The sequence below is a fragment of the Carcharhinus amblyrhynchos genome, chromosome 33 (genome assembly GCF_965287045.1).
Source record: "Carcharhinus amblyrhynchos chromosome 33, sCarAmb.v2.hapA, whole genome shotgun sequence".
Lineage (NCBI taxonomy): Eukaryota > Metazoa > Chordata > Chondrichthyes > Carcharhiniformes > Carcharhinidae > Carcharhinus > Carcharhinus amblyrhynchos.
In genome coordinates, this window is record NC_137356.1 from 11793968 (window position 1) to 11819389 (window position 25422).

General features: G+C 41.8%; 1 protein-coding gene across 3 annotated transcripts in view; it reads right to left on the reverse strand.

The window, feature by feature from the left end:
- Positions 1 to 25422, reverse strand: part of rfx1a (regulatory factor X, 1a (influences HLA class II expression)) — a 133060-nt gene that overhangs the window by 93349 nt on the left and 14289 nt on the right. For all 3 annotated transcript variants that reach the window (XM_080216721.1, XM_080216720.1, XM_080216719.1), the window contains exon 2: positions 17130 to 17467. In XM_080216721.1, coding sequence (XP_080072847.1) covers positions 17130 to 17418 — 289 coding nt within the window. In that variant the 5' untranslated portion in view covers positions 17419 to 17467. The remainder of the gene's footprint in view (positions 1 to 17129; positions 17468 to 25422) is intronic.

Consider the following 25422-nt stretch of genomic DNA (forward strand, 5'->3'; position numbering starts at 1 on the left):
AGTGCTAACCACTGTGCCATCATGCAACACAAAAAAGATCACTTTGGAAAATCTCAGCTCTGATGAAGTCATCCAGACATTAAGTCTGTTCTTTCTCCACAGATGCTCTCGGACCTGCTGAGAATATCTAGCATTTTCTGTTCTTGTTTCAGATTTTAGCCTCTGCAGTAACTTGCTTTTAGTTTTGAGTATAGTACTTATTTTCCTGGTCACTGGCCTAAATTTATGGTAACCAAAAGGTAATCCAGGTAGTTAATATTCAATTGTGTGTGCATTTTTGATTTTTCCTTTCAGCATATGTCTGTTCTCTAAACGGCTTTCCCTGTTTTGGCTTTCAGTGATTTAAATAATCCTTCATGCATCTCACATGGCAAACAGGATTTCTGAGATTTATTTATCCGCGTAACTGTTTCTTTCTGTGTCTCTGGTTACATTTGTCTGGTGCCTCCTTTCACTTGTTGTCAGCTTAGGATCTACTCCACAGACAAAATAAAGGTTGACACTTCAGTGAGAGAGTACTGCAGTATTCAAAATGCTGTTTCTCAGATGAGAAGTTAAATGGAGGCTCAGTTTGCCCTCTCAGCTGGACATCAAAAGTTCATGGCACTATTTTGAAGCAGTGATGTTGAGTTCTCCCCAGTGCTCGGGTCAAAATTTAGATTTCAACCAACATCATGAAGAACAGATTATTCAGTCGTTATGTCCTGTGGAGACTGGTTGTTGTGACCACATTTCAAAAGTACTTAATTGGAGTTAAAAGCACTTTAGGATGTCCTGAGGTTGTGAAAGGTGTAAATAAATGCACATTCTTTCTAGGTTTTAATATCTCTTAATGACAAACTGAGAGCAACCTGTGCACTTACCAGCACGATGATAAAGTAGTTGCCATTACTAATTTGATCACCAATCGTTGCTACTGAGAAAGGAATATTTGGGCCATTGTTATTTTACTAAATCTGGCTTCCTTTCATGATGATATAGATTAGCACATGTAGCGTGGAGATGACCATCACATTTATAAAAGCGAGAATGTCTACTGACACAACTGATGAACAACTTTCATCAACATAAATCAACCACTCTATTTTTTAGGGAGGGTAAGTGCTGTTTGGTATTGCTTAGCATTGGATGAATATTGAATCTCATCATTCAGATCATGGTCTCTATATATCAGTGCCTCATATAATGCATTATCCTAAAAATAACTAAATATGTACACACAGATAAACTGATTATTTGATCTACTCTAAAACATCTCTCATTGCAAAATGCCACTAAATATAATGCCAGTAATCAATACAATATTCAACTACCAAAAATGGTATGAATATCCTTCAATAGAACACTTCGAAAAAATAAAGGCTGATGCCATTATTTTAATGAATTTACTTTGAAGGGCAATAACTTTTGACTTAAGTTTAAATTTATTTATTAGTGTCACGAGTAGGTTTACATTAACACTGCAGTGAAATTACTGAAAATCCCCTAGTCACCACACTCCAGCGCTTGTTTGGATACACTGGGGGAGAATTAGCACGGCCAATGCACCTAACCAGCACGTCTTTTGGACTGTGGGGCGAAACCAGAGCACCTGGAGGAAAGCCACGCAGACACGGGAGAACATGCAGACTCGATACAGACAGTGACCCCAAGCTAGGAAAATTTTTTTATTTGGGTCTCTGGTGCTGAGAGGCAGAAATGCTAACCACTGTGCTGCCCATGACTTACGGCTAAAATTGAGCGTTGTATTTATTTAAAAGAAATGAACACAAAAATAAAATTTTTTTTTCAAAGGAAAGCCTCAGAAATACAAAACAAAGTCCTCATTTTGACAAGCTTGGATTATTTCCAGCCATACTCTAGAATGAGATGAGTTATATAATACAAAGCTTTTACTTACTGGGAGACATGATCATGATAGAAAAATCATCACGATTGGGCACTGACTTCTTCATTGACAAGAACTCCATTACTTCACAGGCTGTTGCTTTGCTTCGTCCAACTTCATTGCCTACTCACAAAGCACCTTATGTATCCAAGACAGACCTTGGAAACCCAATCTCACAGAATGACTCAACAGAGCTGTCTTATTTCTTATCATGAACATCACATTTCAAACTCTACAGAATAATCTTTTTTTTTCAGTTAGAGATGTTTACAAAGAATATGCACATTTGATGTTTCCGAAAGGTTCTTTCAGTGTATTGTTTAATTCAAAATTTAGGATTTGTAGGATGCGATCTTACTAGCCGTTCACGCCAGCCAAATCTCCATTCACTGCGGCGGAATGGGTAAATCCTGCTAGCGTGAACAGTGGTAAGATTCCAGCCATAGAGTTTAATGACTGTACTTTGGCTAATATTTGGGCACAAACTGACGTGTTGATCAAATTCTCCACATGACAGTGTGAATGTTGAGGTTGCAAGGGAGATGGAGTGGATATTCAACTATGCCCTCCCTGAAGGACACAGTTGAATATTGGAAACATAAAAATAGAACTGATCTTTCAGTTCTCCTTGATTACCAAGAGGAAATGAGGAGTACTGAGACAGAAATTATTTTAAGAAATTGAATGGTTGAGCAAAGTGAACGGTAGATTGTACATGGTGTGTATAATGTTACTGCGGGCCAAATGGTTTCTTTTTACTGTAGTCTACAATCAAAGAAAGTGAATTCTAAGTCAGTTAGTAATCTTAAAATGCCAGTGCAATGGTCTTTCAATGTTCTCCTTTATCATTAATGTATTCGATAGGAAGCACTAGTTATTAAGAACGACTTGTATTTGCACAGAGTCTTTGGTGGCACAGTGGTTAGCACTGCTGCCTCATAGTGCCAGGGACCTGGGTTCAATTCATGGTTTGGGTTACTGTCTGTGTGGAGTCTGTATGTTCTCCCCATGTCAATGTGGGTTTCTTCCAGATGCTCCAATTTCCTCCCACAATCTGAAAGATGTGCGGGTTAGGTGCACTGGCCATGCTAAATTCTCCTTCTGTGTACCCGAACAGGCACCAGAGTGTCAGCCCCAATAAATAAACTTAAACTAAACTAAAACATCCCAAAGCAATTCATAGGCACATAGGAAAGTGAGACTGATCCTTGTGGCACTCCACTGTTAACTGCCTGCCAACTTGAAAAAGTCCCTTTTATGTCCACTGTTGTCTACTTGTTAACCAATCCTTTATCCATGCTAATACATTATCCACAACTCCATGAGCTCATATCTTGTCTATTAGCCTTTTGTGAAGCACCTTATTTAATGCCTTTTGAAAATTCAGGTATGCTACATCTAATGGCTCTCCTTTATCTATCCTACTGGTTACCTCCTCAAAAAAAAGATATTAAATTTGTCAAACAGGATTTCATTTAGTTAAACCATGTTAACTTCTTCTAATTATATTATGCTTTTCTAAGTACATTCCTCAATATTGGAAAACATAGAGCCAGATTCTCTGGCCTCACTCGCAGCCGGGATTATGCCATCCCACTGCAGTGAATGGAGATTTGGCTAAGTGCCAAATTCTCTGTCCTTGTTGGCAGCGGCATTAGGGCATGAACGGCCAGAGAATTCTGGTCACAATGTCAAAGATAGGTGCCTTTGAAGCCAGCCTTATCACATCATTTTGATCTAAATGCCCTTCTATATTAATCCTAACACCAAACAAAATGTGCCTACACCAACCACATGGACTGCGACTGCAGTAATTCAAGAGGTGGTTCACCACCACCTTCACAAAAGCAATTAGGGATGGGAAATAAATGCTGGCCTAGCCTGCGCTGCCCACCTCCCATGAATGAATAACTTAAAAAAAAATGAAATCAAAGCCTTTCCTTGGAAGGACTGGACTCCAAGATTGTTGATAGAAAAATTCTGCTGGAAAGAAAATGATTCTGAAATGGCCAGATGGGATGGGTATAGGCTGAAAGAATCAGCAAGTGACGAAGCTGGAAAGGGTAGGCACGAAGACCCTGCTGATGATCATAAGGGTGGGGCCATATTTAAACAACTTCATTCAATCTCCTGCCCAAGAGCAGTTTAAAATTTATCTTGATCAATTGAACCATGGGCAATCGAATGGCAGATGGAGTTTAATTTAGATATATGAGAGGTGATGCATTTTGGTAGATTGAACCAGGACAGGACTTACTCAGTTAATGGTAGAGGGAGGGGGTTGGGGAGAGTCACAGAACAAAGAGATCTAGGGGTAAATGTTTATAGCTCCTTGAAAGTGGAGTCACAGGTGGACAGAGTGGTGAAGGCAGCATTCAGCATGCTTGGTTTCATTGGTCAGAACATTGAATACAGGAGCTGGGACGTCTTGTTGAAGTTGTACAGGACACTGATAAGGTCACACTTGGAATATCGTGTACAGCCCTGGTCACCCTACTATAGAAAGGATACTATTAAACTAGAATGAGTGCAGAAAAGATTTACTAGGATGCTATCAGGACTTGATGGTTTGAATTGAGGCTGGATAGACTGGGACTTTTTCCTCTGGAGCGTAGAAGTCTGAGGGATGGTCTTCTAGAGGTCTATAAATCAGCAAGATAGTCAATATCTTTTCCCAAAGGTAGGGGAGTCTAAAACTAGAGGGCACAGGTTTAAGATGAGAGGGGAGAGATACAAAAGTGTCCGGAAGGGCAATTGTTTCCACACAGAGGGCGGTGAGTGAGTCTCATTGTTCTCTGGAGCAGTGTACTGGGTGGCTGGTGAGTGTAAACTGCGAGTGTACTGTGTTTTTTTTTAAATTGCGTTGCTGGGTTGTGGTTTTTTTTCCCTTTGTGCTGTCCATAGAGGGTCCTAGGCGCAAGGGCTGTTGGGAAGGGAGTGAGGGAGTATAAAAACAAGGCCACAGTAGACAGTGGGCAGCAGAGTGAGGTGGGTGCTGAGTGAGTACTGTAAGGGCTTTGGTGAGACAGGGTTAGGCAAGGTGAGTTACTGGTCAAGTTTTTCAAAGTGTGTCCATAGGTCTAAGGGTAGTCAAATAAATGGCAGGGACCATGGGGAGACGTGTCAGCTGTGTAAGGTGCGATATGTGGGAGTTCCTGGAGACACAGCATCTCTGGAGAGTCCACATCTGCACCAAATGTCTGGAGTTGCAGTATTTGAGGGCCCGGATTAGGCAACTGGAGTTGATGCTGGAGGATTTATTTTTAGTGAGGGAAAATGAGGCACTAATGAATAGGAACCAGATTCAAGAGGGGATCCCAGAGCCAAGGAGGGGGGGATGGGTGGGCTACAGTTAGGAAGGGGAAAAAGAAGAGTAATGTTCCAAAGGCTACCCCAGGGGTAGTCTCTCAAGATAGCAGGGGTAAGGCACCAACTGAGGTGGAAAGGGCACGAGGGGAAGAGGAAAATGCCTCTGAGGGAAGGAAGGGGGCTGGATGTGAGATTGTGGTGGGGGACGGGAGGGTTAGAGGAATTGATAGGCGGTTCTGTGGGCAAAAGTGGGACTCCAGGATGGTGGTCTGCCTCCCTGGAGCTGGGGTACAGGATGTGTTGGAGAAGGTAGAGGGAATCTTGAAGGGCCAAGGGACCCAGGCGGATGTAATTATACATGTAGGAGAGAAGGACATAGGAAGGAAGAGTAGGGGGGAAATACGTACGCAGTTCAGGGAGTTGGGAGCCAGGCTGAAGTGTAGGGCCTCCAGGGTGATGATCTCTGGGCTGCTGCCAGTGCCCAGCAATAGCAGGAATAAGAATAATGAGATCCTGCAGCTGAATGCATGGCTGAGGGATTGGTGCAGGACAGAGGGTTTTAGTTTTGTTGACCATTGGGTGCAAAGGAAGGGCACTTGCATGAGAGGGATAGGGAACACTTAAATGGGAAGGGGATACATATTTTAGCTGGGAGGTTGGCTGGAGTGTTTAGGCAGGGTTTAAACTAGTATGGAGGGGGGGGTGGGGAGGAGAGAGACAGCTGAGGCACTGGGAGTGAGTTGGAGGTCAGGGTAAGTCTAGTTGATAGGAAAATCCCCCAGGAGAAGGAGGATCCAAGAGGGCCTGAGGGTCTTAGGTGCATCTGTTTTAATGCGAGGAGTGTGACGGGAAAGTCGGATGAACTTAGGGCCTTGATGTTCGCGAGGAAATTAGATGTGGTGGCAGTGACAGACGTGGTTAAAGGAGGGGCAGGACTGGCAGCTAAATGTTCCAGGGTATAAGTGTTTTAGGTGTGATAGGGGAGGGTTGAAAAGAGGAGGCGGAGTGGTGCTGTTAGTTAGCGAGCGGATCACAGCGGTGCAGAGGGAGGTTAACATGGAGGGGTTGGAAATTGAGTCTCTGTGGGTGGAGTTGAGGAATAGGAAGGGGGCCATTACTATGCTAGGAGTGTACTATAGGCCGCCTGATAGCCCACGGGCAGTGGAAGAGGGTATATGTAGGGACATTTTGGGTAAGTGTAGGAAGAATAGAGTTGTTGTAGTGGGAGATTTTAATCTCCCTGGGGTGGATTGGAAGGTGCCTAGAGCTGGGGGGTCTGATAGGGAGGAATTTGTAAGATGTGTATTGGAAGGATCCTTGCAACAGTATGTAGGTAGCCCGACTAGAGAGGGGGCGATACTGGATTTAGTTCTGGGAAATGAGCCGGGTCGGGTGGTTGAGGTTGTGGTAGGCGAACACGTGGCTAATAGTGACCACAACTCCGTCTACTTTAGGATACAAATGGAAAAAGATGACAGCTGTCCTAAGAGGAGGGTGCTAAATTGGGGGAAGGCTAGATACAGCCGGATTAGGCAGGAGCTTAGGGATACAGACTGGGATAGGCTGTTGGAAGGCAAGACCATGTTAGGCATGTGGGAGTCTTTCAAGGGAAAACTGCAAAGGGTGCAGGAAAGGCATGTGCCGGTTAGGAGAAAGGATGGGAAAGGTAGGATTAGGGAACCGTGGATTACTAGAGATATAGAAGGCCTGGTTAGGAAGAAACGAGAGGCGTATGTCAAGTCTAAGCAGCTGGGAACGGAGAGAGCATTGGAGGAATACAGAGAGTAGGAGGGATCTCAAACGGGGAGTTAGGAGAGCAAAGAGGGGGCATGAGATGGCTTTGGCAGGTAGGGTTAAGGAGAATCCAAAGGTGTTTTACTCCTATCTTAAGAACAAAAGGGTGGCTAGGGATAAAATTGGTCCTCTCAGGGACAGACGTGGGGAATTGTGCTTAGAGGCAGAGGGAATGGGGGAGATCCCAAATGAATACTTTGCGTTGGTATTCACGAAGGAGAGGGGCTTGATGTCTGGTATGGTCATTGAGGGAGCGGTAGACCAATTGAAGGATCTATCGATTACGAGTGAAGAAGTGTTAGGGCTTTTAGACGGCATTAAAACCGATAAATCTCCGAGGCCCGATTGCATTTATCCTAGGCTGCTTAGAGAGGTGAGGGATGAGATTGCTGGCCCTCTGACACAAATCTTTGTCTCTTCTTTGGACACAGGTGAGGTCCCAGAGAACTGGAGGATAGCGAACGTGGTACCGTTGTTTAAAAAGGTAGGAGGGATAGCCCAGGTAACTACAGGCCAGTGAGCTTAACGTCAGTGGTAGGTAAGTTGATGGAGAGGATTCTTAGGGATAGGATGTATGCGTACTTGGAGCGTTGCGATCTGATTAAGGATACGCAGCATGGCTTTGTGAAGGGGAAGTCTTGCCTTACGAATCTGGTAGAATTCTTTGAGGAGGTGACAAAAATGGTTGACGAAGGACGAGCCGTTGATGTCGTCTATATGGATTTCAGTAAGGCGTTTGATAAAGTCCTTCATGGTAGGTTGGTACAGAAGATTAAAGCTCATGGGATATGTGGTCAGGTATCTAGATGGGTAGCAAACTGGCTTGCAAAGAGGAGTCAGAGTAGTAGTGGAGGGGTCTTTTTCTAGCTGGAGGTCTGTCACTAGTGGTGTGCCGCAGGGCTCAGTACTGGGACCTCTTCTCTTTGTAGTGTATATAAATAATTTGGAAGAGGGAGTAGGTGGTGTGATCAGCAAATTTGCTGATGACACCAAGATGGCTGGATTGGTGGGCAGTGAGGAGCAGTGTCTGGCAATACAGCAGGATATTGATAGGCTGGTTGATTGGGCAGATACGTGGCAAATGGGGTTTAATCCGGATAAATGTGAGGTGATGCATTTTGGCTGGAATAATGTAGGGGCAAGTGATAAAGGGTAAGCCCGTAAGGAGTACAGAATCGCAGTGAGACCTGGGGGTGCAAGTGCACAAGTCCTTGAAGGTGGCAGTGCAAGTGGAGAGTGTGGTGAAGAAAGCCTATGGTATGTTAGCCTTTATAGGAAGGGGTATAGAATATAAGAGCTGGAGTCTAATGTTGCTGTTGTACAGAACGTTGGTTAGGCCGCATTTGGAGTACTGCGTCCAGTTCTGGTCGCCTTACTACCGGAAGGACGTGGAGACTCTGGAGAGAGTGCAGAGGACGTTTACCAGGATGTTGCCTGGTATGGAAGGACTGGGGTATGAGGAAAGATTGAACAAATTGGGGCTCTTTTCCCTTGAAAGATGCCGAATGAGGGGGGATCTAATAGAGGAATATAAGATTATGAAGGGTATAGATAGAGTAAACAGAGGTAAGCTATTTCCTATGATAGAGACATGTGGACAAGGGGCCATGGACTTAAGGTGAGGGGGGAGAGGTACAACACAAATATTAGAGGGAGATTTTTCACAGAGGATAGCGGGGGTATGGAATGCTCTGCCAAGTAAGGTGGTGGAGGCAAACACGCTAGAGTCCTTTAAGAGTAACTTAGACAGGCATATTACTGAGTTGGAGATGGGTGGATATAGGAGATCCTTTTAAATAAGAGTCATTAGCATTGGGGCGTCCCTGGTAATGTAAATGGGTATAGTACGATAATAATGTTTTTTCTCTTTTCATTCACAGGTTTTAAGTCGGTCCACCTTGTGTCCAATGAGGGGCATACACACGATGGGTCGTACTGGGGCTGCTCTTGGTTGTTCAAGATTGGCCCAGTGCTTCATGTCGTTAGTGTGTGCCTAAACTGGACAAGATACTGGGCAAGACGACAGCTCAGTGACTATCGCTGATTGCTGTGCAGACACATGGATTTAGGCCGGTGTCTGTGTGAGTTTGTGCATTCTCCCCGTGCTTGCGTGGGTTTTCTCCGGTTTCCTCCCACACCCCAAAGATGTGCTGTTAGGCTGACTGGCAGGAATAAATTGTCCCTAAATCAGTTTCCCTCAATCTAGATGGCCATAAAACATTAGACAGGGGTCATGGGTAGAGAGGTGGACTGGTGGTGTTGCGGTGGCGGCGTGGGCTCGTTGGGCCGAAGGGCCTGTTTCCTGGGCTGATTTTGTTCTTTGCTCTTTGAGTGTCTGGAACAAACTGCCACAGGTAGTAGTAGATCCCAGCAGTTTGTAGGGAATGAAGCAGAAGTCAGAACATTGCAATCTATCTAAAAGAATCCTGGATCAACTGTGTTGGCTCCTAAGTGCACTATTCTATTGCCCAGCTGCAACATTTCAGTTAAGGGCCATACAATTAAACAATCAAGGAAATGAATGGGCCGTGAATTTGAAAACCCAAGGATGAGAATGTTCAAAATTGAGGCTCAGCTAGAATCCAATGTAGGGTGAATGGGACTCGGTGTGAGTAGGGAGAGGGGCAGTAAAGTTTTGGACAACCTCAAGATTGGGAGGCTGCCCATGATTAATCTAGAGATAACAAAGGCATGGATGAGGATTTCAGCAAGTGATGAGCTGAGGCAGGACAGAAACAGGGAATCTAGATGCAAATAGGTGGACTTAGTGGTGGGGTGGATATATAATCAGAATCTTATTGTTTCATTCTTTCCAATGGTAATATATTAACAACTGAGAATTTAAACAATCATGGAACAATACATCACAGCACTGCTAGACCACTTAAGAGCATTACTTTTATGTCCAAGTGATAGTGGCATGAAAACTGAAACAATATTGGCAAGCAAAAACAAGATGAACCCAAAGATTTTCTATCAATACAATACATTAAGAGTAAGAGGGTAACTAAAGAAAAAGGATACATAAAAGACCAAAATGGTAACCCATGTGTCAAAGATGTGGGTATGACTCTTAATTAATACTTTGCATCTGTGCTCACAAAAGAGAGGGATAATGCTGACATTTAGTTAAGAAAGAGGAATGTGAAGTATTGGATGTGACAATGTGTAGGGAGAGGGCATGAATTGCCAGGGCTGGATGAAGTATATCTGAAATAACTCCTCAGAGTCTGGTGTCCCTTGATCAGATTCCCTTTATTTACAAGCTCTATTTCATTCATAGAGTATCAGATGATCTGACACTCCCAGTTTTATATATAAATAAGACTCCCAGATTGGGCAGGCAATTATGACCTCAGTCAGGGAACTGTTTTTCTCCCCAAACCAAATAAACGAACTCAAATTAACTTGTTGTTCGTCCATTGTCATCGACGAGGACCTCGACACCATTAGTCATTTTGAGGTTGGATGCAGTCCAAAGATGACTGATTAGGCCAATTCGGGCACAGAATGTCCTGGAACATACGGGACAGACTTATGCAGGCACTGCAGTTGTCACACTGGTGGCTCTGGACTTGCACAGCTTGCGCTTAAATTAACTTAGGGACAAATTAAAAGGGGCGGCTCCCCAAAAGGAGGGGGAGAAGCCCAAACAGAAAACAAAGTCAAAAGGAAACTTAAAACATTAAATCGCGATGTGATTTTCTAGGTTTATAATACACCCCAGCTCCTGCGGTGCCCACCATGTGCGGAAGGTATCAACTGCACCCGTGGACACCACATGCTCCCTCTCAGGGGACACCTGGCCACGAATATAGCCGCAGTAGAGGGCAGACAGTCGAAATGGATGACCCCGTCGATTGCACGCTCCCTGGACCTGGTAATGGCTCGCCTCACCAGGCCCAGGAGCAGGTTCACAAGGAAATCACCGTCCTCTCCGCATCAGGTGCCCATAAATCAGGAGGGTGGGACTGAAGTGCAAACAAAACAATCAGTGAAAGCTTTCTCAGGTAAACAAAAAAGGAGTGCAACCTAAGACACAAAACTTAGACATGGTCCACAGACTCCAAGAACACAGAAGGGGCAAGCTTGGGAGCCTGTGAACCGGAAGAATGTACAGTTGTAGGCGACTGCTGCATGCAGCAACCCTCACCCCAGGTCCCCAAAATAATTGGGGACTTCCCTCCATAGAGGGACCTCCGCCACCCGGCGGCACCAAGGCCTGCCAAGGTGTATCTGGGTGACAGACGAGGAACCTCAATCAGGGAGTTCATACTTGAAGAAGCCAACCTCCTGTGCCTCATTGAAGTCATTACAATACCTAAGACTACTAAAAGAAGCCAGGGAGGAAATAGTGGAAGGTCTGACTGATCATTTTTCATTCCTCATTGTAATGCTGGAGGATTGGAAGTTTGTTAACATCATACCTTTGCTTAAAAAGGGAGCAAAGGCCAGATAATTCCAGGCCAATCAGTCTGACCTTTTATTGGGCAAATGGCTTTGATTTGATTTATTGTCTGGGATACAATGAAAAGTATTGTTTCTTGCGTGCCAAACAGGCAAAACATATCGTTCATGAAGTACAAAGGGAAAAGGAAAAGGAAGAGGATAGAGTGCAGAATAGATATTGCAGGTACAGGTAGGGTGAAGAGAAAAATCAGCTTAATGTATGATAGGACCATTCAAAAGTCTCATGACAGCAAGGAAGAAGCTGTTCTCGAGTTTGTTGGTATGCGTTTTCAGACTTTCATATCAGAGGGAAAAAGGTGGAAGATATATCCAGGGTGTGTGCGGTCCTTGATTATGCTGGCTGCTTTCTCAAGGCAGCAGAAAGTGCAGACAGAGTCAATGGATGGGAGGCTGGTTTGCATAATGGACTGGGCAATGTTCAAAACCCTTTATAGTTTCTTGCAATCTTGCTCAGAACAGGAATCATACCAAACTATGATACATCTGGATAGGGTGCTTTCTATGGTGTATCCGCAAATATTTGTAAGAATTGTAGCGGACATGCCAAATTTTCTTAACCTTGAAAAAAAGTGGAGCAAATGTAGAGTGAAAAATAGAGCAGAATGGCAATGATTTTCTCAGATTCTAGAATGTAGGAACTTCACATTTGCCTGGATTTTAATTAAGTCAAGCTAGGAGGGTAATGGCAGTGCTGTGCAAAAGGCCCAGAAAAATATGGAGTGATATAAGAGTGTAAGTCACTTACTCCATAATTTCTTCTTTCTTTTGAGCAATTCAAGGATCACTACGATGCCGATGTTCCATTACAAAGATGTAAGTCCCAGGAAAATCTGGGTCAATATGAAAGTCAGGAACTCAATGATTATGAAATATTAACTTTAGAAATGGGACATATAACAGATCTTACACCCCAGATTAAAAAAAAACAACTCATTTCAGTGAGTAATTACTTAGTTTGGAGATATTTGTTCATTTACACAGTTGACCATTTCCTCATTTGCCAACTATTGCATTATGACATCATAAACCCCATGCTGAATACATTCTGCACAGACAGAATTAAAAGTATCACACAATGTCTTGGTATTACAGCCCCTGCTGATATTCTGAACGGACTAAAGGAAACTGCAGGTCAACATTCAAGCCTCAGTCTCCCACTTGAGATGCAAATCATTTCCAGATTTGCCAAACTGGGGTACTGTTTATTTTCCTGTTGCAATCTTGCCTTTAAAAACCAGTTGGACATTTTTACCATGTTGCCACATTCTGTTTTTACCTCTTTTCATTTAATTTCTAAATAATAAAACAAGACTTTCTCTGGACCACATAAAGAAACATGGTCCCTACCCATCCCGAAATTCCAGTGACTTAAACTAGCTGGAATTATGAGCCATCAGTCTTTATTGCTGTATTTCAGAATTATTTTAATCTATCAAGCCCAAACAAATGACAAATGGGTGACATATACTCAAATGCGAATCTCTTCACTATTCCACCATGTTGAATTATATTCTATAGTCACTGCTAGTTAATAACAATGTAATATATGTTATGTTCATACTATACAAAGGAAAAGTTAACAGCTCTGTTTATTAGCCAGAGTTCTGAACAGCACATCAGAAGTTATGACATCTGGTGCATATTCATACAATCAACTAGCAGTAATTGTCTTCATGAATCACAGGTCAATGTGACCTAAATGAATCTGATCTAAATGGGATATGTGAAACTAAAGACTAAACTGGATTAAGTGGATTCTAAATTTTCCCTCCATATCCAAAACAGGCACCTGGGTCACAGTCATACAGACACAAAAATTGAAGTTTCTTTTGTACATTTCCCACTACTTTAATTGAAGTCCCCAAAATTTATTACAGGTGCCTGTAAATAAACAATGGTCTTTCTGAAGGTTTGTTATAGCTGATGTAAACTGGTGAAGTATACAACTTTTTCAGCTCTATCAACTCAGTCAAAAAACTCACATTTTCCTAACAAAATATCACTTGTCAAGTATAACATTTGTGCACTTGATTGATGGACCATTCAATTACGTTTCTTTTTGGCACCAATGAACAGGTGCTTTTAAAACAAACATACTCCTTCAATCTAAAAGGATAATACAAAGAACAAAGAAAATTACAGTACAGGAACAGGCCATTTGGCCGTCCAAGCCTGCACCGACCATGCTGCCCATCTGACCAAAACCTCTTACCCTTCCGGAGACCATATCCCTCTATTCCCATCATATTCATGTATTTGTCCAGACACCCTGCCATCATCTCCAAGAAGATATAAGAACATAAGAAATAGGAGCAGGAGTAGGCCATCTAGCCCTTCAAGCCTGCTCCGCCATGATCTTATTGAATGGCAGAGCAGGCTCGAAGGGCTAGATGGCCTACTCCTGCTCCTATTTCTTATGTTCTTATGTTCTTATATCTTCTTGGAGATGCAGATGTCATGGCTGGGAAACTAAATAAATACTTTGAACTGTCTTCATCATAGAAGAGGATGCTGCTAATGTAAAGTAACAAGTAGTAGAAAACCTGGATAGGATAAGAACAGATAAAGAAGTATTTGAAGGTTAACAGTCAAGTAGTAAAGTCATCCAGTTGGATGGGTTGAATGGTATTTTGCTGAGGGATCTAAGAGTGGGGTTAGGAGAGGCACAATCTTTTAATAAGGGAGTGGTGCCAGAGTATTACAAGACTGCAAATGTTACACCCCATTCAAGAAGAAAGGATAAATCCAGCTAATACATGCCAGCTGGTGGCATATTTTAGAGATAATATTCAAGACAAAAGGCAAAAATGTTATGCTAAATCTTAACAAATAATTAAAGGCCCCACAGTAGCAGTTTCTAGTGACAGGAAGGTCAGTGAGTAGGGGACAGAGGTTTAAGATAATTGGCAAAATAACCAGAAGTGATGAGAAATGTATTTATTCAGAGTTGCCATGATCTGGAATGCATGGCCCAAAAGAGTAGATGATGATTCAATAATAACTTTCAAAAGGGAATTGGATAAGTACTTGAAGGTATTCCCTCAGGCTATGGGGAAAGGGCTGAGAAATGAGATTAATTGGATAGCTCTTGCAAACAGCCAGCATACCATAGGCATGCCAAGCATAATAGTTTCCTTCTGTGAATTATCAACAATGCTTCTATGATAAGGTTTAACTTATTCCAAGCCCTACCAGACCTGTAGCATAGCTTCCCATGTCATTACAACTCGTTCCCTAACATCACGGCATTTTCCCTTCAAGTTTGCAATAGCTATCATACAGGTGCAAAGTTGGCTCGTGGGCCAAAAACAAGACACCAATCCTTTGCTTATTCAAATTGCAACTCAAATAAAGTACACACATACCAGTAGATACATGCTGAACCATGAACTTTCTCAACTGCATTACAGTCCATAGAAACAATATTTTGCAAGTATGTGGAACACTGACTAAACTAAGCTGCCATTTTCTGACCCAACAATATTAAATTGTAAAGCAAAGTTTATTATTAGTCACATGTAGGCTTACATTCACATTGCAATGAAGCTACTGTGAAAATCCCCTAATTGCCACACTCCGGCGTCTTTCGGGGTACACTGAGGCAGGCCAAGTCACCTAACTTGCACATCTTTGGACTGGGGGAGGAAACAGAAGCACCCGGAGGAAACCAGACAGACACCGGGAGAACATGCAAACTCCACAAAAACAGTGACCCAAGCCTGTAATTGAACCCGGATTCCTGGTGCTGTGAGGCAGCAATGCCATCGAGCCACCCTTAAATTTTAAAACTCTCCAGAAATATTAATTTGTGGTACAACAGCTGCCGTGCATTCTCTTTGGTATTTCGAGTCTAGCAGCTCTGTATTGGCTCGCAGGCCATTCCAAAGCTGCAGTTACCAATCAAATGAGCCACTCCAAGACACACACAGTTGCTCCTGTCAGTGAAGTCTTTACCCTGGCAAAAGGGAAGGCCCAACCCAGCAGCCCTTTGTGGAAGTCAAAAAAAAAGTTTAAAAATGAAATCTAAATACATTTTTCTTCCTCTTTTAAGCAACAAATGACATATTAGTTTTGCTAAATATACGAAAACATGTTAATTAAGAGTTGACTAAACCAATAATGATTTCATATCAATGTGCATACCTAATCAAAGCTGAGCTAACTGCACTTTTCCTTAGTGCACCTTATAACTTAGCCTGAATAAATAAAATCAAAGGCTAACCAATCTCAAGGGCAATTTAAAGAAAACTTCATAGGCCTTCCCTTTAATTCTTTCAGATACAGCTCAAGAGAGATCAAAAAGTTCAAGATTCCAAAAAAAAATGACAAATAAACAGAGACAATTTTAAAAGCTTTTTCTCTGAAGTTCTTTACTCCAGTTTCAGGAGTAACGTGTCATGATTCAGTGCTCCAAAGCAAAAAAAAGAGGTCAGCAAAGCTATTTATGATGTATAGTCACCCAATGAGAGAAAAAGTGAATGAGAAACAAAATTAAAACACAAAAGTATGCAGAACTGAGGCAGTTTTTGTAGCAATGTGCTCAAGTACAGTTGCTGATGTCATTTTTTATGGTACTTCAATAGTTCAGAAGTAAAATTGCTAAGGAGTATAGATAAAAGTCTAATTGTTTTCACTAATTGCAATTTCATATTCAGTGTAATTCCATAGCATTTAAAGAACATGTAAACTTCCTTAACTTAGGAAATTTGGTGATCAAAGCTTCTATTGATATACCTGGAGTAAAAGAAATCACATTGGAGGTAAGGCCCAAATGCTTGTACATTCAACAATAAATCAATGTAGCTGTCAATTGGCTGTGAATCTCAAATATCAGACAAACATGGCTTCCCAAAATATTGTTACTGCAACCATGTTCCTAGTTCCAGCTATCTTGTGGGGCTAATTGTTATTAAAGCAACGACTGCTAGCTGACAGATCCCTTTACTGTTTAATTACAGGAGCTTCATCCTTTACTCTTCTGCATCTTTCTTCAATTTTGAATTTTTTTTAAGTTTACAGAAACAATGAAGGTAGACTCTTTCTCTCAGTTACTGCTCACCAATCCCTGAATAATGTAGACCAATGTACAAAATCCCATGTGTTATTTGCTTGATTGTGCTGGTCACATTTGACAATGTTAAATTATTCAGGCACAGGATATTTTCCCCAGTGAGACTCTACTGCCATGATGTTGCTATAAACTCTTAAAATCCCTTAAATTCCAGTACGTGCTGTAGGAATAGTGAAATTCTCCACTGGTTAAAACAAATTCAGTATCACTTTGGTTCAATGATCCCTTTAATTTTTCTTTGCTTTGTGTTGCACTGTTTCTGCACCGCACTGTTTCTTTAAGTTTGCTGCACAGCCATGCGAGTTTTAAAGGTATTTGTGTGCAGCACGGATTGCTGCACAGGTGAAGAGGGTACTTTGTCAGGATTTGCCCTAGCTAGTCCCATAAGTCTGATTCCAAGTTTTTTGAAGACCTTAATCTCATGAAAAACAAGTCCAAGGCTCAAACTGAACCTTTTGCCCTTCCATTAGTTTTAAAACAGACAGCCAGAGACAGCAATAACAAGGATGTACACTTATGAAATTTCTCTTGGACTCTGCAGTGAGTCACCAACAGGCAACAGATTACCCATATATATATATTGTATGATGTACTCACCTGACACTGTAACCACAATGTACTGCTGTGGTGCTGTTACTGGTGACAGCTGAGCAGAAGGCTGCTGTTGTTGCTGTTGTGACACCTGTAACTCACTGACATACTGTTTTTGGGATGGTGGTGGTTGCTGCTGCTGTTGTTGCTGTGACGGTTGTGCAGCAGTCTGCAGATCAGTAACATACTGTTGTTGGGTTGGTTGTTGCTGCTGTTGTGACTGTGGTTGTTGCTGCTGCTGTTGAGGCTGTTGTTGAGCTGGTGGGAGTTCTGTAACGTAGGCCTGTGTTGCCATACCAACCTCTGCAGGTGGTACAGTTAAATGGCACTCTCCAGTTTGCCCACTAAGAAAACAAAATAAGAAAATCAATGGATAATTTGCCAAAACTCAGCAACTGATTGGCAGCTATTAGGTAATTCTTGCTACCAACCTGTATTATGTTTAACAATAGCAATGACTATGTTGTGCAAACCCAACCATATTTAAAATTTAAGCAGGCACATGTATCTTACTAATCTATGCACAATGCATATGGTTCATGATTTGAGTGATTCGGGCTAAAAAAGGCAGCATCACATTAATTAACATAATCTACAACTGTTTCATGCACTGATCAGAAAGAATTGCTATGGTCCATAGTTGGTCACAGGAAAAATTGGTTAAGCCAATCTTGTTCTGCAGGATATTCTGCCAAAACATTGTCTGATTTCAGCCAAAACGTCAGTCCCACAAAAAGTAGTTGAGGCCAAAACATTGTGTGATACCAAGAAGAAATTAGATATAACTCTTGGGGCTAAAGAGATTAAGGGACAGAAGCGGAAGGGAAGGAATCAGGATATTGAATTTGATGATCAGCTATGATCAAAATGAATGGCAGAGCAGGCATGAAGGGCTGAATGGCCTACAACCTGCTTCTGGTTTCTATGTAATTCAAACTCTATCAGCTGATTAAGGAAACTGAGCAAATTCTCCTGTTCTCTCATCAGAATGAATAACTGAATGCCTGTATTTGGGATCTAAGGCGGCAAAAATTGGAAAAGAGATGGAAAGAAAATCATTTTTAAGAGCATGCTTATCCTCTAATTTTTGTTTTTTCTCCTTTGCTCTCTCCTGAAGGGGCAATTAGGCACCTCGCTATGATGACATTTCAATCATGCATAAGCAAGGTAACAGCAGTCGAAGGATTATCAATTTCCCTTCATACCTGTAAATAATATAGTATAGTGTCTACCCAGCCCCTCCCACAGCAATAAAAATTGAAAATGAGAGTAAGTGACTGAACTCTGTGCTTATTATTGAGTTGCCCTACATTAGTTTTCTGCATTCAGCATTGCAGTGAATCAATAAGCCTTTTAAAAGGGCACGTTAAATCTTAGATGAGATATAGAGCAAAGGACATGAAGTAGAAATACTCTGTAATTAAACACTGTAGCTCCCAATCATGCTTATCTAGCCTTGCTGCTAGCTCAAACAAGAACACAGAAAGTACAGTTGATCTCTGCATACATTATCCATATTATGACTTCCACTAATGTCGTAACCAAACCACGACCTTCATGTTCCAAAAACACCACCCAAAATAAAGCTCTTAAAACACACCACCTGTTCAATGATTTACGCAGATAGGTGACTGTGCATTCGTACTGGCAAGATTTTTTTTAAACTGAAAAGCCACAAATATTTATTGTGTTCAAACAGCAAAATCACTTGGTTTTTATCTCTCAGCTTTCCCCTTACCTATCCTTCAATTTTCATCAACAACATGGCCCCACTCTTCTCTAATTTTATAACCTCCTGCCAATTTTACAACCCTAACTGATCTCTACACTCCTTGAATTCTGGCCTCTTGGGAATCTCTATTTTAAATGTTCTATTAGTGGATTTGATTTGTCACAGTATTCAGTAAAAAGTATTGATTCTTGCGTGCTATACAGACAAAGCATATCATACATAGAGAAGGAAAAGAGAGAGTGCAGAATGTAGTGTTACAGTCATAGCTAGGGTGTAGAGAAAGATCAACTTAATGTGAGATAGGTCTATTCAAAATTCTGATGGCAGCAGGGAAGCTCTTGAGCTGGTTGGTACGTGTCCTCAGACTTTCGTATCTTTTTCCCGATTGAGGAAGGTGGAAGAGAGTATATCCGGAGTGCGTACGGTCCTTAATTATGCTGGCTGCTTTTCCGAGGCAGCAGGAAATATAGACACTGTCAGTGGGTGGGAAGCTGGTTTGAGTGATGGACTGGGCTTCGTTCACGACCCTTTGTAGTTTCTTGTGGTCTTGGACAGAGCAGGAACTATACCAAGCTGTGATACAACCAGAAAGAATGCTTTCTATGGTGCATCTCCAAAAGTTGGTGAGAGTCGTAGCGGACATATCAAATTTCCTTAGTCTTCTGAGAGAGTAGAGGCGGTGGTAGGCTCTCTTAGCTATAGTATCGACATGGAGAGATCAGCACAGATTGTCGGTGATCTGGATACCTAAAAACTTGAAGCTTTCAACCATTTCTACTTTGTCCCCCTTGATGCAGACAGGGGCATGTCCTCCACTACGTTTCCTGAAGTCAATGATTATCTCCTTCCTTTTGTTGACATTGAGGGAGAGATACTTCACCAGATTCTCCATCTTTATCCGTCTCATCATTGTTTGAGATACGATCCACTACGGTGGAATCATCAGCAAACTTGAAAACTTAAATTGGAGGAGAATTTGACCACACAGTCATAGGTGTATAAGGAATATAGTAAGGGGCTGAGGACACAGCCTTGCAGGGAATCGGTTTTGAGGATGATCATGGAAGAGGTGACCTTGCCTTCATCTGTCTGGGCCCTAAGCTCTGGAATCTGCTACTTCACTTGCTTCTTTCCTTAAAACCTACTTCTTTGATCAGATATTTGTCATGTGTCCAAATACCTGCTCATTTTGCTGGTTACTTATTGTGTTTTATAATGCTCCTTTGAAGGATATCTATTACATTTTAAGGTTCCTTATAAATGCAAGTTTTTGTTTTAGTATTTGCCTATGTTAGTGTACCTCAGAGTGGAAGAAGTTTCCAGCTGCTTACGGTAATAGGTGATTGCACGTTCCATTCACCAACACTGTTCAAAAGTAAAGTTTGCACTTAAAATCTAAGGAGTGGAGTAGAATGCATGCAAGCCCATTCAAGCACTAACCAGCTATCCTTATGGATTTAACTTGTGCTCAGCTTGGTATTTTAACTCCAACTCTAATTTGAAGTAAAGCTGGTGAGATGCTGCTGTCTGCACAACCAGCTGAAAATGTCCTTCAATTTTAAGTGAACCAAGCAAGAAATTCACTTCATTTATACCATGGTACCAATTAAAATGAAAAGCTGTTGATGAAAAACGCTGACTGGGGCTGCAAAAAAAACACTGCTTAGAATTTTAAGCATTCTGTCATGCCAAATGATTTACCAATAACAACAGAATCATATTTTAAAATAAATTTACTGCAATTTTTAGAAATTCTTTGCCAAAGTAAGAATTTCCTGCCCTTTATTTCTACTCATTTCATAGCAACATATCTTGTGCCCAAACATTATTTTTGCTGAACAGAGGAAGCCAAGTCATTATGGAGGTCGTTAATACATCTTTCCTGAGCAATTCTCAAGGCCAGCAGCATCATAGAATGCAAAATACAACTGTTGGTATGGTGAAGAAGTGATCATTTAAGACTACCAAGTTCTAATTTATATTAACTGAGGTCAAAGTTAGTTGCAAATTAGAAGAGGGTGATTAATCTCAGGCTACAAGTCAATGGCTACCTTTCTCTTTTTTATATAAGATTGTTTTCCAACTTTAATATCGACACGAAAGAAAACCATGAACAAAGACATTATATTAGCAGATACTCCATAGCATTTATCTATAGAGCAGAGGACAGGTCCACTACATTTTAATGATAGAGATGAGATGCCGTAAAAAGTATTGATGTGGAGATGCCAACGTTGGATTGGGGTAAGCACAGTAAGAAGTCTCACAACACAAGTTTAACTCTGGCCCTGCACTCAACCCTGGAACACCGAGATAACAAGGACACCTATGTCAGACTCCTATTTATTGACTACAGTTCAGCCTTCAACACTATTATTCCCACAAAACTCATCTCCAAACTCTGTGGCCTGGACCTGGGCACCTCCCTCTGAGACTGGATCCTGAACTTCCTAACTCACAAACCACAATCAGGAAGGACAGGCAACAATACCTCCTCCACAATAATCCTCTATACCGGTACCCCACAAGGGCCCTCTACTGTACTCCTTGTACACCTATGATTGTGTGGCCAAATTCCCCTCCAATCTGATTTTCAAGTTTGCTGACGACGCCACTGTAGTGGGTCAGATCACAAACAATGATGAGACAGAGTACAGGAATGAGATAGAGAATCTGGTAAACTGGTTGGCAACAATAAATTCTCCCTCAACGTCAACAAAACGAAGGAGATTGTCATCTACTTCTGGAAAGATAAAGGAAAACATGCCCCTATCTACATCAATGGGGACTAAGTAGAAAGGGTCGAGAGCTTCAAGTTTTTAGGTGTCCAGATCACCAACAAGATGTCCTGGTCCCCCTCATGCCGACACTAAAGTTAAGAAAGCCCAACAAAGCCTCTCCTTTCTCAGAAGAATTTTGAATAAAGAAATTTGGCATGTCAGCTATGACTCTCACCAACTTTTACAGATGCACCACAGAAAGCATTCTTTCTGGTTGTATCAGAGCTTGGTATGTCTCCTGCTCTGCCCAAGACTGCAAGGAACTACAAAAGGTTGTGAGTGTAGCCCAATCCATCACACAAACCAGCCTCCCATCCATTGACTCTGTCTACGCTTCCCGCTAACTCGGCAAAGCAGCCAGTGTAATTAAGAACCCCGCGCATTCTCTCTTCCACCTTCTTCCATCTGGAAAAAAAATACAAAAGTCTGAGTCACGTACCAACCGACTCAAGAACAGCTTCTTCCCTGCTGCTGTCAGACTTTCGAATGGACTTACCTTGCATTAAGTTGATCTTTCTCTACACCCTAGCTATGATTGTAACACTACATTCTGCACTCTCTCCTTTCCTTCTCTATGAATGGTATGTTTTGTTTGTATAGCATGCAAGAAACAATAATTTTCACTGTATTTAATACATGTGACAATAATAAATCAAATCAAAATAAAGCTTTGGTAGCACAATCTTTTGGAGTGTCACTCCTTCTTCAGGTGAGGAAGACTGAAGAAGGAGTGACACTCCAAAAGCTTGTGCTACCAAATAAACTTGTTGGACTTTAACCTGCTGTTGTGAGACTTCTTACTATAGAAAGTATTAGCAGGGCCATTGCTTTATGGACTGAACTAATCAAATTCTGTTTTATTACCTGGTATTCAGAACTTTTAAGCTGGTGCTTTGAAGATTGAATTCTATTGTCTGTTCATTATTATGTAAAAACCACCATAGACTGGCTTTTAACTCTGTTTAATTTTGATCTTTACCTTACAGCAATATTACAGAAAGAGGTAAAAGGTAGGCAACTGATGTTTAGCAACACTATGGGCAAGGGGGAGAATGGTGGTCATTCTGTAGTCTGGTAGCATCATGGTAAATAGTCCATAGATTTGGCAGATTTAGGATGGCGTGCTGGAGTTCAGTAATACTGCATGGTGGTGTTAGAAGTTTGGCAACACAAGAAAAGCTCCCATTGTTTGACAGTACTATGGAAGTGAAACTATTAAGGACTTCATGATGTAAGTAACTGAAGCTGCTTTTCTCTCTCATTTCCTAGTATTCAGGACAACTCACTTTCACTAAAGTTGACAGTTTTCACTCAAACTTTGCAACATTCCAGAATTTCATCACTGAAAGCGCCACATGCACACCTAACAATAGTTGCACAATTTCCAATTGTGGACCTCCAATCACAGTTTAAAAGTTTCAGTTTTTGCTTATTTTTCATGCCTTGATGTTATCCAAGTGCCAAAATATTTCTTTGGAATTACCTACTCCAGGTCAGGGGTCTCTACTGGCTTCAATATCATTTTGGAGAAGGACATTCCAAATTCTACTATCCTTTGTGAAGAACTGTTTTCATCCCTGAATGGCCTTGCTCTAATTTTAAGATTATGCCCCCTTGTTTTGGCCTGCTCTACGCATAGAAACGATTTCTCTCTACCCTCTCTATCAATTCGCCATATAATCTTAAATTAGATCACATCATCATCTTCTATACTCAAAGGACAACAAGTCTAATCTATGCAACTTGTCCTCATAATTTAACCCATTTGGACCTGTATCATTCTGATGAATCTATGTTGTACCCCAGACAATAATATATTCTTCCTGAGGCACAGTGCCCAGATCTGAAATCAGTTTGCTGATAAGAATTAACTAGAGCACTACACAGCTGTAACATTGCTCCTACCCCACTACATATCAGCTCTCAAGATGAATGCAGGTATGCCATTAATCTTTTCAAGTATTTTTAGACCCCAAAATCTCTGTGCTTACCACCATTTAGAAAACATTCATGGAATCTGAACGGTACAGAATAAGGCCATTTGGCCTACTGAGACCACACCAACCTCAATCCCACCCAGGCCTTATTTCTATAGCCCCACATATTTACCCTGCTAATTCCTCTGACACTAGGGTCAATATAACATGGCCAATCAACCTAACTCACACATCTTTGGACTGTGGGAGGAAATTGGAGCATCCAGAGGAAACCCACGCAGAAAAGGGGAGAAAGTGCAAACCCGAGGCTGAAATTGAACCTGGGTCCCTGGCACTGTGAGCAGCAGTGCTAACCACTGTGCCGCCACGCTGCTCTATCCTGAGGTATCTTTCTTGGTGCGAAAAAGACAAACACTTTTCCACATTGATAAATTAATGGGCAAAACTAGTCACCGGAATTCAATGTCCCTTTGTAATATTCCACTCCCCTTGACACTTGCTGTGTCATCCAATTAGTGTTGTCGGCAAAATCAAATATATATCCCTCCATTCTTTCATTATGGACACTTTGAAATATAAAAGCTGCAAATCCAGCAAACATCCCTGAGGGACACCACTAGTTAAGGGCCGTCAATTTGAGTACCTGTCCATTATCTGCGCTTTCTGCCTCCTACTTCCTAACCAATTTTCATGCAAACCAATACATCAGGTGCTCTCATCAAGTTTTGGCCATCTTTCTTGACATCTTTTTATGTCACTCAGTGTTAAATTTTGTTTGATGATGAAGCACTTGTGGACATTTTACTATGTTAAACACAATGTGTAAATGCAAGTTGTTAACATTTCTGGAACTTTGTTGACTGCCTTCTGCAGACCTACATAAACATCATCTATCTAAAACTCCTTTATTACCTCCTTGAAAAATTCAAAAGGTTTGTTAGACACGGGCAGGAAATGGTGATCCACAAATTCCAACAGTGGCAATTACAGTTACATTGCTGCTCCTTTGTAATATTTTGCAATAATCCTTTGTAAGCCCAGCAACTCCACATCTTTGTAATTTATCCAAGTTGGGAGCTGCACACTTCTTTCCTGCTCTTCTGACTTGGGCATGGTGCAAAATGTGCAGCATACCTGGCTCAGGGGAGGGGGGGGGAGGGGGGCGGGGAAGGGGAGGGAAGGGGGGGAGGGGGGAAGGGGGGGCAAGGGGGGGTGGGCAGTTGGGAGAGCCCAGGGGAACAGTTAGGAGGGCTCGGATCAGCAATGGTTAGGAGAGCTCGGGGAGGGGTGGGGGTGTCTCAGGCTACCACCATGTAGTTAAGGAGGGTAAGCGGGAGTTAAGGGTTAGGAGGTATTCAGTGTGAAGGACAGTGATCAGGGAGGGTAGTCACAGTGGGTGCTCAGAAGTTTTGGAGATGGTTGGCACTAGCAAGGTCTTGGAGAGGGTAATTACTGGTTTGAGTGTAGTTAGTGGGTATCGTTACAACAGGGTTCGTTACAACTTGGGACTAGCTAGGGTAAATGCATGCTGTTGTGGGGATAGGGCCTGGGTGGGATTGTGGCTGGTGCAGGCTCGATGGACCAAATGGCATCCTTCTGCACTGTAGGGATTCTATGGAGTCTATGGATTCTAATCTGGTCACCCCTGAAAAAATAGGCATGTATCAAATTTTGAGTAATGATCCACCTCCTTTCTGTATTAATCTATAAATAGATACACAAAAAAGACACACAAGATTTTTCTGACTATTCTAAGGCTCAATTAGAAGTATTATGATATAAAGTATACTGAAAATCAGTTATTGGTAGTGCATTAAGTTGCATTTTCTAGGCACATGAACTTTGTTCAA